At 40.1% G+C, this 15,790-nt stretch overlaps 1 protein-coding gene and 1 non-coding gene across 3 annotated transcripts in view; both read right to left on the minus strand.

The window, feature by feature from the left end:
- Nucleotides 1-15,790, minus strand: part of LOC145417333 (cysteine protease ATG4B-like) — a 387,500-nt gene that overhangs the window by 67,716 nt on the left and 303,994 nt on the right. For both annotated transcript variants that reach the window (XM_080286013.1, XM_080286012.1), the window contains one exon: nt 1,463-1,622. In XM_080286013.1, coding sequence (XP_080142139.1) covers nt 1,463-1,622 — 160 coding nt within the window. The remainder of the gene's footprint in view (nt 1-1,462; nt 1,623-15,790) is intronic.
- Nucleotides 8,786-8,904, minus strand: LOC145417675 (5S ribosomal RNA). Its single transcript, XR_013900539.1, has one exon. It is a non-coding gene; the product is annotated as a 5S ribosomal RNA (ribosomal RNA).

Raw genomic sequence — 15,790 nt, forward strand, 5'->3', positions numbered from 1 at the left:
AAGTGAAAAAAGACCAGACTGGGATTATAAGTTAAGACGTTCAACCCTACACATAACAGAATGAGAGAAGGACCTCGGAGTGATTATCAATAACAGACCATCTCTGGTTGACCACATCAGTGAGAAGGTATGTAACATGAATACTGTTATGGTGCTAGACATTGCTTCCATGATGAGTTGAAGTCTCACACTATTTTTACATATTACATACAGAGATGTTTATTCATATTTAAAGAGTGTGTAATATAGTGTGATGATGCACAACCAAACACAACTACACTGTAAGTGTGGCATGGGAATAAGATGAGCGCCAAGACGTGCAAAGCCAGCACTTATCGGATGTAAACAGAGAGGGTGAAAGAAGGCAATAGAAGAATATAAAATATCAGATGTTTAAGTCTTGGGGAAACATGTATCTATACTAATATACCTCATGTAGTTAATACTACCTTATTGAGATGTATGATGTGCATGGTAGGGTTGTAATACACGTCTGTTCATGTATATCTCTCATTGTCTCTGAGAGATGTGGCATCTCTAAATAAGCTGACCTAAGCCTGTTTCCAGCACAGGGCAAAGCAGAAGCGACAGATTACACTCAGCTCTCGTAAGAGGGAGACGTACTACTCTGATACACTCTCTTGTCGCAGTTGTATCTTTCTGTGGCTTAATAAAGAGAGAAAAACACATCTGCTCCAGTTTCTGTTCACCTGAACACTACCTCACTTCTAACTCACAGGATTACCACCACACTCCTGCTGCTTGCCGGGGCAGCGACTTAGCTGCGGGAAGTGACCACCTGGGGAACTTAGTGTATTCAATACCAGCCAGGAACTATACACTGCTTGCTAATACAAGAATAGCAGTCACATACATAAATGAAGACATACTGAGAAAGATAATAACATCATTCATCAGACCAATCCTAGAGTATGCATCAGCAGTCTGGAATCCTCATCTCAAAAAATACATAGATAAGGTTGAAAAAGTACAAACGGTAGCTACAAGATGGGTACCAAGCTTAAGGGATCTATGCTATGATGAAAGACTAGAAAAACTGATTTGAACAACACTACAGGAGAGAAGGAAAAGAGGAGACATGATTATGCTATATAAATGAATCTCGGGGAAAGAGAAAATAGACATAAATGAATATATAACCCATGGGGAAGCATCAGCAAGAGGACACTGCAAAAAACTACATAAAAAGAGAGGTGATAAAGATGTAAGGAAATTCTGTTTCCCAAATAGGACAAATGATCAGTGGAATGCAATACCGAATGAAATAGTGTGTGCCAAAACTATTCATAAATTTAAGGATATATATGATAAAAATGGTTTAATACACAGGACAGTATGAGCCTGACTGATTCCTGTAAAGATGCAATTAGGTAAGAAGAAAACACACACACACACACACACACACACACACACACACACACACACACACACACATACATACATGCTGCAGCAGCTCCAAGAGAGGCGTTTACATCATCCCGCATGTAGTGTGGGCGAGTGGAGGTAAGTTCAAACAGTGGTGCATTCTGGGGATCCACCACATCCTGCCGAAGTCGGTTGCACAGGTCGTCAAACTCCTTCTCGGTCCCGCAATAAAAGCACTGGGGGATGCCATAAATTTGATCATCATATATAATGAACTGATTAAGTAATGATAAGGTGACATCCATTTCAGTTTATTCTTGCTGATAACAGATTACTTTACCTAATGTAGGATAGCCCTTTTGAAGTCTTAATAAGCTCCTTCAATATGAGATCTTTCCCAGGTTAAAGAAAAGATTAGTAACAGCAAAGAATACACTAAAAAGGATGTCACCTGGATTCAATAGGTTACGTGGCAAGCTAAGCATGTTAACCATACGTCTGGGCAAGAGCAATCCAACAAATATGTCTAGCAGCCACAACACTGAAGTAACAAAAGATGAAAAGCATGATTATTTAGCACTGTAACTTAACATACATGAAAACTTGACCCGAGAAAATTCATTTTCATTCATTCATCATCCAATCCTACGTTGCCCCATGAGAAGCGTAGGAGCCCAGGGCTGGGCAAGTTGGTCCTGACATTTAAGATGAGAGTGACCAACCTCACTCATCCCTGAGTGGCACTGCATGAGCAATAAACCCCAACCATCCCTTGGATATAAACCTTCACCAGCTCAATCTGATTGGAGCGCCGTACTTACTCACTAAACCATCAGGTGTCAAAATTTGGTTATATAGTTACCAACCAGTGTAGTAAATGGTTTCCTGGTGTTCAGGAAACCATTTGGTTTGTCACTCAGTGTAGAGTTACCCCCAGGCAGAAGGAAGAGGATAGAATGAAGGAAATTAAGACAGAAAAGGGTGTGTAAAGTTACCCGTAGGCAGAAGGACGAGGAAAGAATGAAAGATAGAAAGACAGAGGAGGATGGAAGGAAAGAAAGATGAAGGAGAGGAAAGGACGGACACCCGAGAACAGCACTACATTGAGTGAGTGGATGGTGAGCGCCCCCACCAAACAATTAATATGCATAAATCTGCTGACAGTTCACATGGACCAATCAAACTCCAGTATACAAAGAGATGTTATACAGATCTGTTATTAACTTGCATACTATACAGTAATGGATATAACATACATTACACATGAAGGATCCAACACTTTCACCCCTCCTGCTAAGGGAAATACAGTATGTTTTTAGTTATATCTCTGTCATCACCATATGAGTTTATTCAACTTACAAGAGGTTCCGTTGACCTGAAATGATTAGTAACATCAATCCCTGCTAACAAATTATTAATTTTTTTTTACCCACTAGATGATTCTATTCAGCTGAGGAGAAAGTGTTTAAGGTTGGAAAATGTTAAAATATTGGCAGATACACTATATAAATCTCACTGGTTAAAATACTAGCGAATGTACAAAACTCACTTGGGTTAAAATCACTTGGGATATAATAACTTGCTGCCATAAGGAAAGGTGAAGTGGCATAAATAAAGAAACAGATTTACAAGTGAAATGAGGTGGTATTTGAAGGGGAGGGGGAAGGGCACAATAAACTTCATTTGATAAAGGCATTGTTGGAAAACGTGAAAAATGCCATGCGAAATGGATTTATATATTTACCTATATGAACAGGACTTTAAAATGGCATCTTGAGCTTCTTTAATAAACTGGGAGGGGGAAAAAAAAATTGTACATTACACAGGGCCATGTCAGACCATACAAGATAGTTTGTGGGTTAAGTGATGTGAGTCATGTAACTCACATAAAAAGAACTGAGGAGCTTTTGCCTGTCAGATAAAACTTAAGCTGACAAATAAAAGTGCCCCTCCCCAGAAAACAGCAAACTAAAAAGACGAACAAGAAGCCTCCGACAAGGACTGACCAAAAGATGACGGCCAAGGACTGGACAATGGACATGATACGGGTCGCAACATGGAATGTAAGGGGTGCGAATGATGAGGTGAAAGAGAGATAGATTGTTCAGATGCTTGAGGGTGCGAAAGTGGATGTATATGGAGTAACTGAAACTAAATGAAGTGGAGAGACTGTGAGAGAATGGAAGTATGGATGGGGTATTTGTGCAGGAGTAGGTGAGAATGAGAGGGCAAAAGAAGGAGTGTGTATTGTTGTGAGTAAAAGATGGAAGAAGAACATAAGTGAGTACAGATCAGTTGGGTCAAGGATTGTGTGGGTAAGACTGAAAGTTGGAATACAAATATGAGCGCTTGTGTGCGTGTATGTGCCAACACAAGATCGTGCAAGCAGAGTGAGAGAAGAGTTCTGGACAAATGTAGAAGTGTGCATGGAATAGTTTGGAAGGAATGAGAGAGTGTTTTTGAAAGGTGATATGAAGGGTAAAGTGGGGAATGTGAAGGTGGATGGAATAGTTGGTGAGTGGGGTGTGCCTGCTGAGATAGACGAGAATGGCAGTGCGTTAGTGGACACTTGTGCTAGGAGGGGGCTGGTGATAGCCAATACCCTCCTCTGGCACAAAATGATCCACAGGTATACATGGCGAGTGATGAGAAGGGTGGGTGGTGAAATGAATGAAATGAAGGCAATGATTGATTATATATGTGTGGATGAAAGGATGCGAAGATGTGTAATGGATGCAGAAGCTTATAGAGGTTGGGAGAATAGACTTTCTGACCACTACTTGGTGGTGGCCAGAATCAAGATCCAAGCAAGATGGAGAAATAGAAGCAGGGAAGGACGGGAAGAAGGAGTAGTTGCAAGGAGAGTGGAAAGGTTACAAGAGGATGAGAAAAAGGCAGAATATAGGAAAGAAGTGGAGGAACGATTGGGTAAATATGAATTGGGGCAGATGGGGAATGTGGAAGATGTGTGCAAGATATTCACAGAAGAAATATGTGCAGCATGTGATGTGGTGTGTGGGGTGAAGAGAAGATGGAGGGGGGTGCAAGGAACAGTATGGTGGAATGAAGAGGTGAGACAGGCTGTGGCACAAAAGAAGAAAGCATACAGTGAATGGATGAGAAATAGCAGCATGGAAAAAGTTGAGGCAGAAGAAAGAGTTATATGTAGAAAGGAAGAGAGGGGTGAAAACATTAGTAAGAGAGTAAGCAGTGAGTGGATGAGGAATTTGGAAGGAATTTGAGTGTAAAGTGGAGGGACTGTAAGAAAATGTTCTGGAAAGAGGTGAAGAGAGTAAGACAGGGTGGCAGTGAAGTTAGCAGGGGAGTGAAAGATAAAAATGGTAGATTACTAGTAGAGAAGGGAGAAAAAGAGAGCAGATGGAGAGAACACATTAAGGAATTGTTGAACATAGAGGATGGAAGGAATGTGAGTATAAGTGGCTGGAGAATGGCTGGGAGAAGGAGGGAGGTGAGAAGACAGGAAGAAATCAGTAGGACAGAAGTTGTGGAAGAAATGAAGAAAGTCAAATTGGGGAAAGCCCCAGGAATTGATGGAGTGTGTGGTGAAATGCTGAAGCATGGGGGAGAAATAGTAGTAGAATGGATGTGGAAGACGTGCAGATTAGCCTGGGAGGAAGGTAGAGTCCCAGAGGATTAGAAGTCAGGTATAATTTTTCCCTTGTACAAAGGAAAAGGGGAAAAAGAAATGTGTAGTAATCACAGGGGCATTTGTCTTCTTAGTGTAATTGGAAAAGTGTATGGTAGGATACTTACTGACAGAGTTAGGAAAAGAACAGAGGAATTAGTTGCAGAAGAGCAGGGAGGCTTTAGGAAGTGAAGAGGTTGTGTAGATCTGATATTCATTCTTAGATCTTTAGTGGAAAAGTTTCTAGAGAAGGGAAAGAAGTTGTACGCGGCTTTCATGGATTTGGAGAAAGCATATGACAGGGTGGATTGACAAGGATTGTGGAAAGTATTAAGAATATATGGAGTAGATGGGAAGTTGTTGAATGCTGTGAAGAGTATGTATGATGGAGCTAAGGCTGCAGTGCGTGTGGATGGTGAACTGAGTGAATTTTTCTCTCTGAAGGTTGGGTTAAAACAGGGATGTGACATGTCTCCATGGTTGTTCAATCTGTAAATGGATGGGGTAATAAAAGAGGTACAAGGTAGGGCAGTGGATGTTAGAGTGGCCCTGGTGAGAGAAGGTAGTGTTTGGAAACTCCCTGTACTGTTGTTTGCAGATGATACTGTGTTGTTGAGTGAAGACGAAGGGGAGCTGCAGGGCTTGGTGGATGAGTTTGGGAGAGTGTGTAATAAATGGAATCTAAACGTGAATGCAGGGAAGAGTAAAGTGATGGTCTTTGAGAGAGGTGAAGTCAGTGAATGTACAGTGAGGTTGGATGGTGAGGAAATGGAAAATGTGAGTATGTTTAAGTACTTGGGGAGTGTGATGAGTAAGGATGGAAGTTTGGAGGGTGAAGTGCTTGAAAGGGTACAACAAGGAAGAAAGGTTGCTGGTTCCTTGAAAGCAGTGATAAGAAACAGGGAAGTGAGCATGGAAGTGAAAAAGTTAGTACATGACAGTACTGTATTGTGATACCAACTCTAACGTATGGAAGTGAAGCTTGGACATTGTTGGAAGGACACAAGACAAGAGTGACAGCAGTGGAAATGAGTTATTTAAGAGGAGCCTGTGGAGTCACATGGATAGACAGGCTGACAAATGGGGATATAAAGGAGCGTTGTGGTGTGGATGTGGATGTGACAGGAAGCATTAGGAGGAACACACTGAGGTGGTTTGGCCATGTGAAGAGGATGGAGGGTGAAAGACTGACGAGGAGAGTGTATGTGAGTGAGGTGGATGGGGGGAGAGGGAGGGGGAGGCCAAGGATGAGATTGAGGGATGGGGTGGATAGGTATATGAGAGAGGGAGGTGTGAGTTGGGAGCAGGGAAGTGAAATGGCGGGGGACAGGGCGACATGGAGGCGATTTGTTTGTGGCCATCCCGTACGGGATTGAGGTGTCTGGCAATAGATAGATAGATACAAAAAATCTTTTGATAATGAGATATGAAACATTTAAATCTTTATTATTTGGCTGATCATGTCTCTAAGTTTCTCATGCATGACAAATACCAAAAAACTGCAGCTTGCATTAGCAGTCTTGGATGGTTAAAAATGTCACATTGGGAATCTTTTGCTTTTACTTTAGTAAGCAGGGTCTCTTAAATGTTTTTTATTTTAATTTATTTATTTATTTATTTTTTAAACTAAAGATAGTGGTCTCTTTAAAAAAAAAAAAAAAAAAAAAAAAAAAAAAAAAAAAAATGGGGTCCCAAGCTGGAACTGCTTACTATTGAAAGTAACAGCTTGAAGAGTAATTCAAAACCATTCTACAGGAATGATGCTAAAAATCGGTACTTTGCTTTTATTGATTTGGAAGTCTTTGACAGTCCCAAGGGGGTGGTGGAGCAGACAATGAGAAAGTTTGGGATTGAGGAGTGGCTGGTTAGAGTGGTTATGGCTATGTATGCGGATGCTCCCATCTTGGTGAGTGTGAATGGAGATTTGAATGATGAGTTTTCTGTGAATGCTGATGTGCATCAGGGGCCAGTCTTGCACTCATTATTGTTTATCATGGTGCCTGAAGCCTTCTCATATGACTTCAGAAATGGTCTCCCATGGGAGATGATGTGTGCTGATGGTTTGGTGTTGACTGCAAGGAATGAAAGGGAGACAGAGGAAAGATTTATGAACTGGAGAGATGGCATGGAGCACAAGGGCTTGAGAGTGAATGCAGATAAAACAAAGGTGATGGTGTCTAGGGTTGGTGACGGTACTGTCAAAGAAGAGGGGGAGTTGCTATGTGCAGTTTGCCACATGGGCGTGGGAAGTACAGCAGTCCCTCAATTATCCAGACGCTCAGTATCCGGACGCTGGACCTTGGCTCCATTAACCCTTTATCCAAATATACTTGCTACTATCTGGATATAAAAGTGAATGAGAACTTCGGCCGGCCAGTCGACATGTCCAAACATTCGGTATCGTCCCAGATGGGCTTGAGCCGTGAGCGGGAAGTAGTCCGTAGCCCACAACCAGAGCTAAAATGTCAGTCTGTCCCTGTACCGAATGGTCAAAGTCACGCGCTCGTCCGATCACTCCCAACGAACCTCTAGCACCAGAGGAAAACGACTATAACCAGCAAATGGTGTCAAAACGTCCATATGCATCCCCACCCAATGTCCAGTATCGTGTGGCCACCGGGCTAAGTCTTTCCTAACTGCCATTAAGACTGTAACACAGACCGCGAGCCACAAGTACATGTTCGGTGACAGCAGCCGTCCATCTCTGTACCAAATGTTGAGTGTTGTGTTGCCACTGGGAGACACACACATACAAAGAAAGAAAGAAAGAGAGAGAGAGAGAGAGAGAGAGACAGACAGACAGACAAATTCCTTCCCATGATATGATTACAATATCAGTACAGTAATCTCTGTACACATGCATATGATAGTACTGTACCCAGTACAGTACTGTATTTGTGCATGTACTGTACAGTACACTTCTATTCGGTATGGGTATTAATTTCAATACCACAGTCAGCCACCTTAGCCAAGCAACCCTGATGAGATAAATTAGGTCTGGTTAGGTCAGGTTAGGATAACATGCATAATTTTGCCTGGGAAACACATTGAGCATATTTTCGGGAAAAACCTATGGATATTTTTTAAAGGATGAGGCAAGCGTTGTTCCTGGCTGAGGGGTACTGGTGGCCACCACACATGTAACACGGACCACAAGCCATGAGTAACTGTACAGTAAAAGCACCCATCCGCCTCTACACCGAATGGATATAACTATGACGACACCTGCAAAGCAGGAGTGTTATGGTTATGTCAGGTCATCATATATCAATGAGAGACATTTGGCTTTTGCCTGTTTATGTCCTGCCATTTGTTTGTTTGTCCACTAACTCCTCCTAGGCTATTTGATGGATGTCACCGAAATATCACAGGTGTATTTTAGTGGGTTGTAGGCATGTCATGCATTATGTTAATTTTCCCAAACAGATGTAGTGATCCCACAAAGGACTACAATGGGTTAAATTTGCATGGTGAAGTGATATAGGGAAGATCAAGTGGTAATGATAAGAACAGTCTGTGGTCGGTTCTGTGGTTAATATATCAGTGATTTGTAATATAGGCATGTTTGGGTCTGCAGTTTTTATATGTAATGTTAGGAATACTGCATATCTATGTTGTTGTTTTTTTTTTTTTTTCATTCATTGCCAGACGCCATGTATCCCAAACAGGGTGGCCAAGGCTTAGAGTTAATTGTGTTACAGGGAGGGGCACTAATCCTCCACCAACCCCACTTGACACGTAGGGAGAACGTTATGCTAACAGCATCTGGTGTTCCCAGGCGGTCACCCATCCAAGTACTAACCAGACCCAACGTTGCTTAACTTCGCTGATCGGACGGGAAGCGGTGTACTCAATGTGGTATGGCCGTTGGCATCTATGTTGTTGTTGTTATTATTATGAGTATCATTATCGTCTGCCTTTAGAAGGCATAATGACAATGTTTTTGCCTGCATCTATGTGTGTGTGTGTGTGTGTGTGTGTGTGTGTGTGTGTGTGTGTGTGTATGTGTGTGTGTGTGTGTGTGTATTTTACCTAGTTGTGATATACAGGACATAAGCTACGCTCATGGGGTCCTGTCTCTTTTTCTCGATAAGCCAAATTTTGCTTTGAACTCGTTTAAGTTTTCAGACTGAACAATCTCTTTGTCCAAGCTATTCCACAGGTCTATGCATCTATATGGAAGGCTACAATTCTTCAAGCAACTTGGCTTTTTCAGTTACATTCGGTGTCCTCTTGTTACTCTCCCATCCCATACAAACAGATCTTTTCTGTCAACTTTACCTACTCCCATCATGGCCCTGAACACTGCAATCATGTCGCCCCTCTTTCTCCTTTCTTCTAGGGAAGGCAGATCCAGCTTTTTCAGCCTCTCTCCGTATGACAGATCTGCCAGGCTGGGGACCATCTTGGTTGCTGTTCTTTGTATTCTCTTGTTCTTGTTTATATCTTTCATTTTGTGTGGGGACCACACAACTGCTGCATATTCTAACCTGGGGCGGATCATGGCCACTATCAATTTTTTCATCTCCTCATCCATGTAATGGAATGCCACTCTTGTGTTACTCAAGAGATTGTATGTCTATCTAACTAACTTATTTATGTTTTTTCTGGTGACAAAATATTCTGGACCAGCACTCCCAAATCTTTCTCTTCTCTCGCTTTTGTGATTGGTTCATTACCCATAAGATAATTCAGTGATGGCTTCTTGGTACCTTTACCCATTTCCAATATTTTATATTTTTTTTGCATTATATTTTATTTCCCGTATCCGACTCCAATCATGAATCCTATCCAGGCCTTCCTGTAGCATTTTACAGTCTTCCTCAACTTCTACTCTCCTCATGATCTTTGCATCATCAGCAAACAGACTTGCATAACTGTTCACTCCATCTAGCATGTCGTTTACATAAATCAGGAACATTACTGGCGCTAACACAGAGCCCTGTGGGACTCCACTTGTTACTTCCCTCCATCCAGACATCCTGTCCTTTTATTACTGTCCTCATTTGTCTGTTTCTCAAAAAGTCTCTCATCCACTCCAGGAAGTTTCCTTTCATCCCTCCTATATGCTCCAATTTCCACATTAGTTGCTTGTGGGGTACCTTGTCAAAGGCTTTCTCCAAATCTAAATACACACAATCCATCCAGCTGTCTCTCTCCTGTAGCACGTCAGTCGCTCTTGAATATAAGCTCAGCAAGTTGGAAACACAACCTTCCACTTCTGAATCCAAACTGACTTTCAGCCAAAATGTTCATCTCTTCCAGATATTTTATCCATCTGTCTTTCAGAATTCTCTCGCACAATTTTGTGACGACACTGGTCAGGGACACTGGTCTATAAATCAGAGGTTCTTACTTGTTGCCTCTCTTATAAACTGGTACCACATTGGCCCTCTTCCATTCCCGTGGCATTTTCCCTTCTTCCAGTGAACACATAATTAAACTGTGAATCTTATCCGCCAGTTGCTCTCTACATTCTTTCAGTACCCAATCAGAGATTCCATCCAGTCCTGGGGCTTTCCTTATATCTTGAGTTTCCAGTAATTTATACACTTCCTGCACTTCCACTTTTATATCTTTTATCACTATATTTCTATTCACTCCCTTCCCCTCCACAAAATCCTTTTCTTAAGTAAAAACCGATTGGAAACATTTGTTCATTATTTCTGCCTGCATTGCCGCATCTTTATAGACCCCCCTCCTTCTACTTTCAGTTTGGTGATTCCTTTCATTTGTTTCAATCTGCCATTAACAAATCTATAAAACAATTTGGGTTCTTCTTTACATTTGTCAATTATACCTTTTTCAAAGTTCCTTTCTTCCTCTCAGAATAAAATTGTATAATCATTTCTAATTCTTCTATATTCTTCTTTTGTTTTCTTATTGCCTCTCTTTCTCTAGTTGTTCCATGTCATGTCCCTCTCTTTTTTTTGGCTATCATACACCATTGGTTAAACCAACCCTTCTTCCTGATTTCTTTCCCACTTACACTTGGAATATGTTTTTCCACTCCCAAATTATTGAGGTCTAGAAAGATATCCCACTTCCTCTTTATCTCTCGTTTCTCTGAATTTTCTCCAGTCCACATTTTCAAAAACTTTCCTCAATCCTGTAAAGTTCACTTTCCCAAAGGTGTATCTTCCCTGCCTATAAAGCTCATCTCTTGGCACCAAGTTCCCTTTTATCATCTGGAACCCAGTGACCACGTGATCACTTTTTCCTATAGGACACAGATACCATACTTCAATGATTCAATTACGTCAGGTTCTTTGGTTAGCAGTAAATCCGTCTTGCTTGCTTGTCATCACCTCTGAATCTTGTCTTTTCTTTGACCCATTGGGTCATTACATTATTCATTGCCATATTTAACAATACAGTGCCCAACGAATCTTCACCTCCTCCTGAGTCCCATTCCTCCCAGTTCACCTCTTTACAAATAAAATCATCCTTCAGAATAGTGTGTGTGTGTGTGTGTGTGTGTGTTTATCTAAGTGTATCTTAACAATAGTGAGTCAAGCTTGTACTGTCCTGTGTAGTAAATCACGTTTATCATACATATCCTTAAATTTATGAATTGTTTGGGCACACGCTATTTCAATCAGCAGTGCATTCCAATGATCAATTGCCCTATATGGGAAACTGTATTTCCTTACATCTTTATCACCTCTCTTTTTATGTGTTTTTTTGCAGTGTCCTCTCGCTGATGCTTCACCAGAGGTTATATACTCATTTATGTCTATTTTCTGTTTCCCTGAGACACATTTATATTACATAATCATGTCTCCTCTTTTCCTTCTCTCCTATAGTGTTGGTAGATTCAATTTTTCTTGTCTTTGTTCGTAACTCAGATCTCATAAGTTTGGTACCCACCTTGTAGCGGCCTTTTGAACTTTTCCGATCTTATCTACGTGTTTCTTGAGATGAGGACTCCAGACTACTGATGCATACTCCAGGACTGGTCTGATGAATGACGTTATTATCTTTCTCAGCACATCTTCATTTATGTATGCAAATGCTACTCCCATATTAGCAGGCAGTGCATATATGTTCCTTACCTTCTCATTGACGTGGTCAGCCGGAGATAGTCTGTTACTGATAATCACTCTGAGGTCCTTCTCTCTTTCTGATATGTGTAGGGTTGAACTTCCTAACTTATAATCCCAGGTCTTTTTCTACTTTTGCCAAACTTAATTACATGACACTCATCCACACTGAATTCCATTGGCCATGTATTTCTCCATTCATGAGGTTTAAATCTTCTTGTAGCTCTCTGCAAGAGTCTGTGTTAGTAATTCTCCTTTACATTTTTCCATCATCAGCAAACACATTTAGACAGCTTTCATTTTCAATGTTACTATCCATGTCATTTATATACACTGAAAACATACCTGGTACCAGCATTGAGCCCTGTGGAACTCTATTAGTCAATTCCCTCCATAATGAGTAATTACCCCTTAGTACTGTTCTCATTTCCCTTTTTCCGAGAAAATCTTGTATCCAACAGTACAGGTTGCCTTGGATTCCTCCTTGATGGTACAGTTTCCATAAAAGTCTTTGGTAAGGTACTCTGACAAATGCTTTCTTGAAATCTAGATAGATAGTGTCCACCCATCCTTTGCTTTTCTGTAATGTTTCTGTAATTCTATCATAGTAGCTTAATAAATTAGTAACACATGATTTTCCCTTTCTAAAACCGAATTGTCATTGTGTTATCATACTGTGTTCTTCTAGATGGTTTACCCAAACTTTTCTTAACAGCTTTTCTAGTATCTCACTTACAACACTGGTTAGTGATACTGGTCAGTAATTAAGTGGATTCTATCTATTCCCTCTCTTGAATAAGGGAAGAATGTTTGTCATCTTCCAAATATCAGGTAGTTTACCTTGACCTAATGATTCCTTGAATATTAAATATACTGGTCTATGTAACTCTTCTGCACATTCATGTAGCACCCAACATGAAATTTCATCACGACCATTTGCTTTTCCTCTGTCTAATTTACTTAACTCTTCCTGTACTTCTTGTTCTGATATTTGTATATCTGGTAATATGTGTGGGCATGCATGTTCCATATCATCTCTCTCAAAATTATTTTCTTTCTATACACTGATTGGAAATTTTCAATTAGTGCTTCATAAATATCTTTCTCTTGTGTACAGAAGATCCCCTCATCTTTAAAAGACTGTACAGAGCTCCCTTAACATCCACGGTGGTTAGGTAACAGATACACCAGCATATGTTAAAAATCCGCGGATATCTCCTGCCCCCCTTAAAAACACCCCTTAACCCTTTGGCTACAACAGCTGTGATGGCAACATACTGACTGTGCTCACTGCAGAGAAATAGGAAAAAAGTTGTGCATTTTCAACTCGTCTTTTAACCCACTTATCATTAATCTTGAGAGCTAAAATTTTTGTCAGACAAATGTCAATCTTTCTACTATCGTTTGCAATAAACTGCATGTCTGTAGGCACTCCAAGCCCAGAGAACAATTTGAGAGAATACAAAGTATGTTTTGACTGTCTGATGCAAGAAATAGCCCAGGGAGGTGGAAATTTCTACCAAACCATAAGACTTTTTCCATACAAAATAGAGTTACAGCCACGTTACCTCATCACAGTAATTGCAATAATAATAAAACACTTCTAGCCAGTCTCCTATGATTTTGTTACGACATTCCCGTGTTTACGTTAGACTTTAGCGAAACATTAACGATGCGAGGTAAATCATTACAAACTTTATCAGACTTCATGAATGACTTTTATTACCACTTATTTTTATAAAGCTTATTAATATAATCTCATGAGTAATTTCATAGCATTGTTGCACAGTTTGCAACCGCAAAAATGTTCACCAGCTAATGCACTTAGCATCATGACTTCTCTGATTATCGCAAAAATCTCACTAAATCACTTGTAATTTATCACTGTAATTCACAGTATAATATAAAATAACACTTTCAACCACTCTCATATGATTTCAGTGTGATTTGGGTGTGTACTGCTTCATACTACTGATGAGAGAGAGAGAGAGGGGGGGGGGGAGGGCAGCAAGCCGGTTTAGACCAGCTCATCGAGGGGTACAAGAGAAAGAAAGAGAGAAGAGGAGAGGGGTAGCAAACAGGTTTAGACCAGCACATTGAGGGGTACAAGAGAGGGGGGGGGGGCAGCAGAACTGGTTTAGACCAGCTCATCGAGGGTACAAGGAAGAAAAGAAATACTCCCAGCTCGTCCTAACTTTTCCCCTGATGAATTAATGGCATAAATAAATGAAGTGGCCAAAAGGAAGAGTGTTATATTTGATTCACTGGATAATGCCATCACCAAAACAGCCATGAACTGTGCCTGGGATAATGTCACATTGCAGTGAAGTGTCAGCAGAGTTCAACAAGATAAAATGCTTTAGTAAATCCAGCCCCGGTACTGTATCCACCTGCGGATATTTAAAACTGCTTATGTTATATCCACCCGCAGATATTTAAAACCGTGTATGTTAAAAAGGAGGATGTTAAGGGATGACTGTATTTTATCTTTAACTATGGTTTTGCTTCGGATGTAGCTGTAAAATAGCTTAGGGTGATCACTACTTTTATATATAAAATCTTCTCTCCTTATTCTTGTATAATCGTTTCTTGCCTGTTTATAGTTGTTATATGCCCTCTCACTATTGTGTCTTCTGTATCTACTGCACAACAAGTTTCTTTTTTCTTTTGATTTTTTACATTCTGTATTAAACCATTTTTTTATTTTCATTTCTGCATCTCTGAGCTCATAAAGTTCACAGAATTTCTATACATAACACATAAATCTTGTCCTCTAAGCTCCTTTTCCCAATCTGTTTCTAGGAAGTACTTCTTTAGGTCATGGTAGTTGCCCTTTTTGTAGTTTAGACTCTTTTTTTAACTCTCTTTACTGGTAACTATGTCAAATGCAATCCTGAAGTTGCAATTTAATACTGCATAGTCGCCTTTGCCAAACGGACGGTGATACATTATAGTGTCAATAACATTTTCATGCCGAGTAAATGTAAGATCTTTACTGATGGGTCATCATGTCCTCTTTTTCTGGTGTTTTCCTTTACATGTTGTGTTAGGAAAGACTCCTGCACAAGAATTAGGAGCTTCTGGTCCCAAGCTTTCATGGCTTCTTACATCTAGTGTATTCCAATTTATATTGGTACTGAAATCTCCAGTTAATATAATTCTTTCAGATTCCTCTTCCATTCTATGTAGTTAAGTTCTTAAACTCTAAATTGTACTTTCTGCCAGGTCTTCATATTGGCCTCTTTCCGAAGTGTTTGTTTTGAGTGGCATGTATAAATATGTATAAATCTGCCACAATTAATTTTCCTTCGGATGTATTAATCTCCATTGCAATCAGTTCTACTTGTGAGGGTATATCTAGTTCTATTCCTATGACTTGTAGATTTTTCTTTATTATTATAATTCCTAGTCTTTTTATTCAAATTCCTATCTCTTCTCCATATATTGTATTCCTGTAAGTTTAGGGTATCGTTGGATATCTTTGGGGTTAATTTTGTTTCAGTTAGGCAAATCATATGCTGCTCCTTTTCTTTGGTATAATCTTTCATCTCTAATAATTTAGATACCATTCCATCTACATCTGAATACATCAGCTTAATTATCTTGTTTACATAAGTGCCATAGCTTGGGTCTATTATCTTCCTTCTTTTTATTCCCTGCTTGTTATGCACCACTTTCGTACCTGCAATCCAATTACCTTGTAAAAAAAAATTAC

The sequence above is a fragment of the Coenobita brevimanus genome, chromosome 110, assembly GCF_032717465.1.
Source record: "Coenobita brevimanus isolate Jiangsu-jjx chromosome 110, ASM3271746v2, whole genome shotgun sequence".
In the NCBI taxonomy this organism is placed as follows: Eukaryota; Metazoa; Arthropoda; class Malacostraca; order Decapoda; family Coenobitidae; genus Coenobita; species Coenobita brevimanus.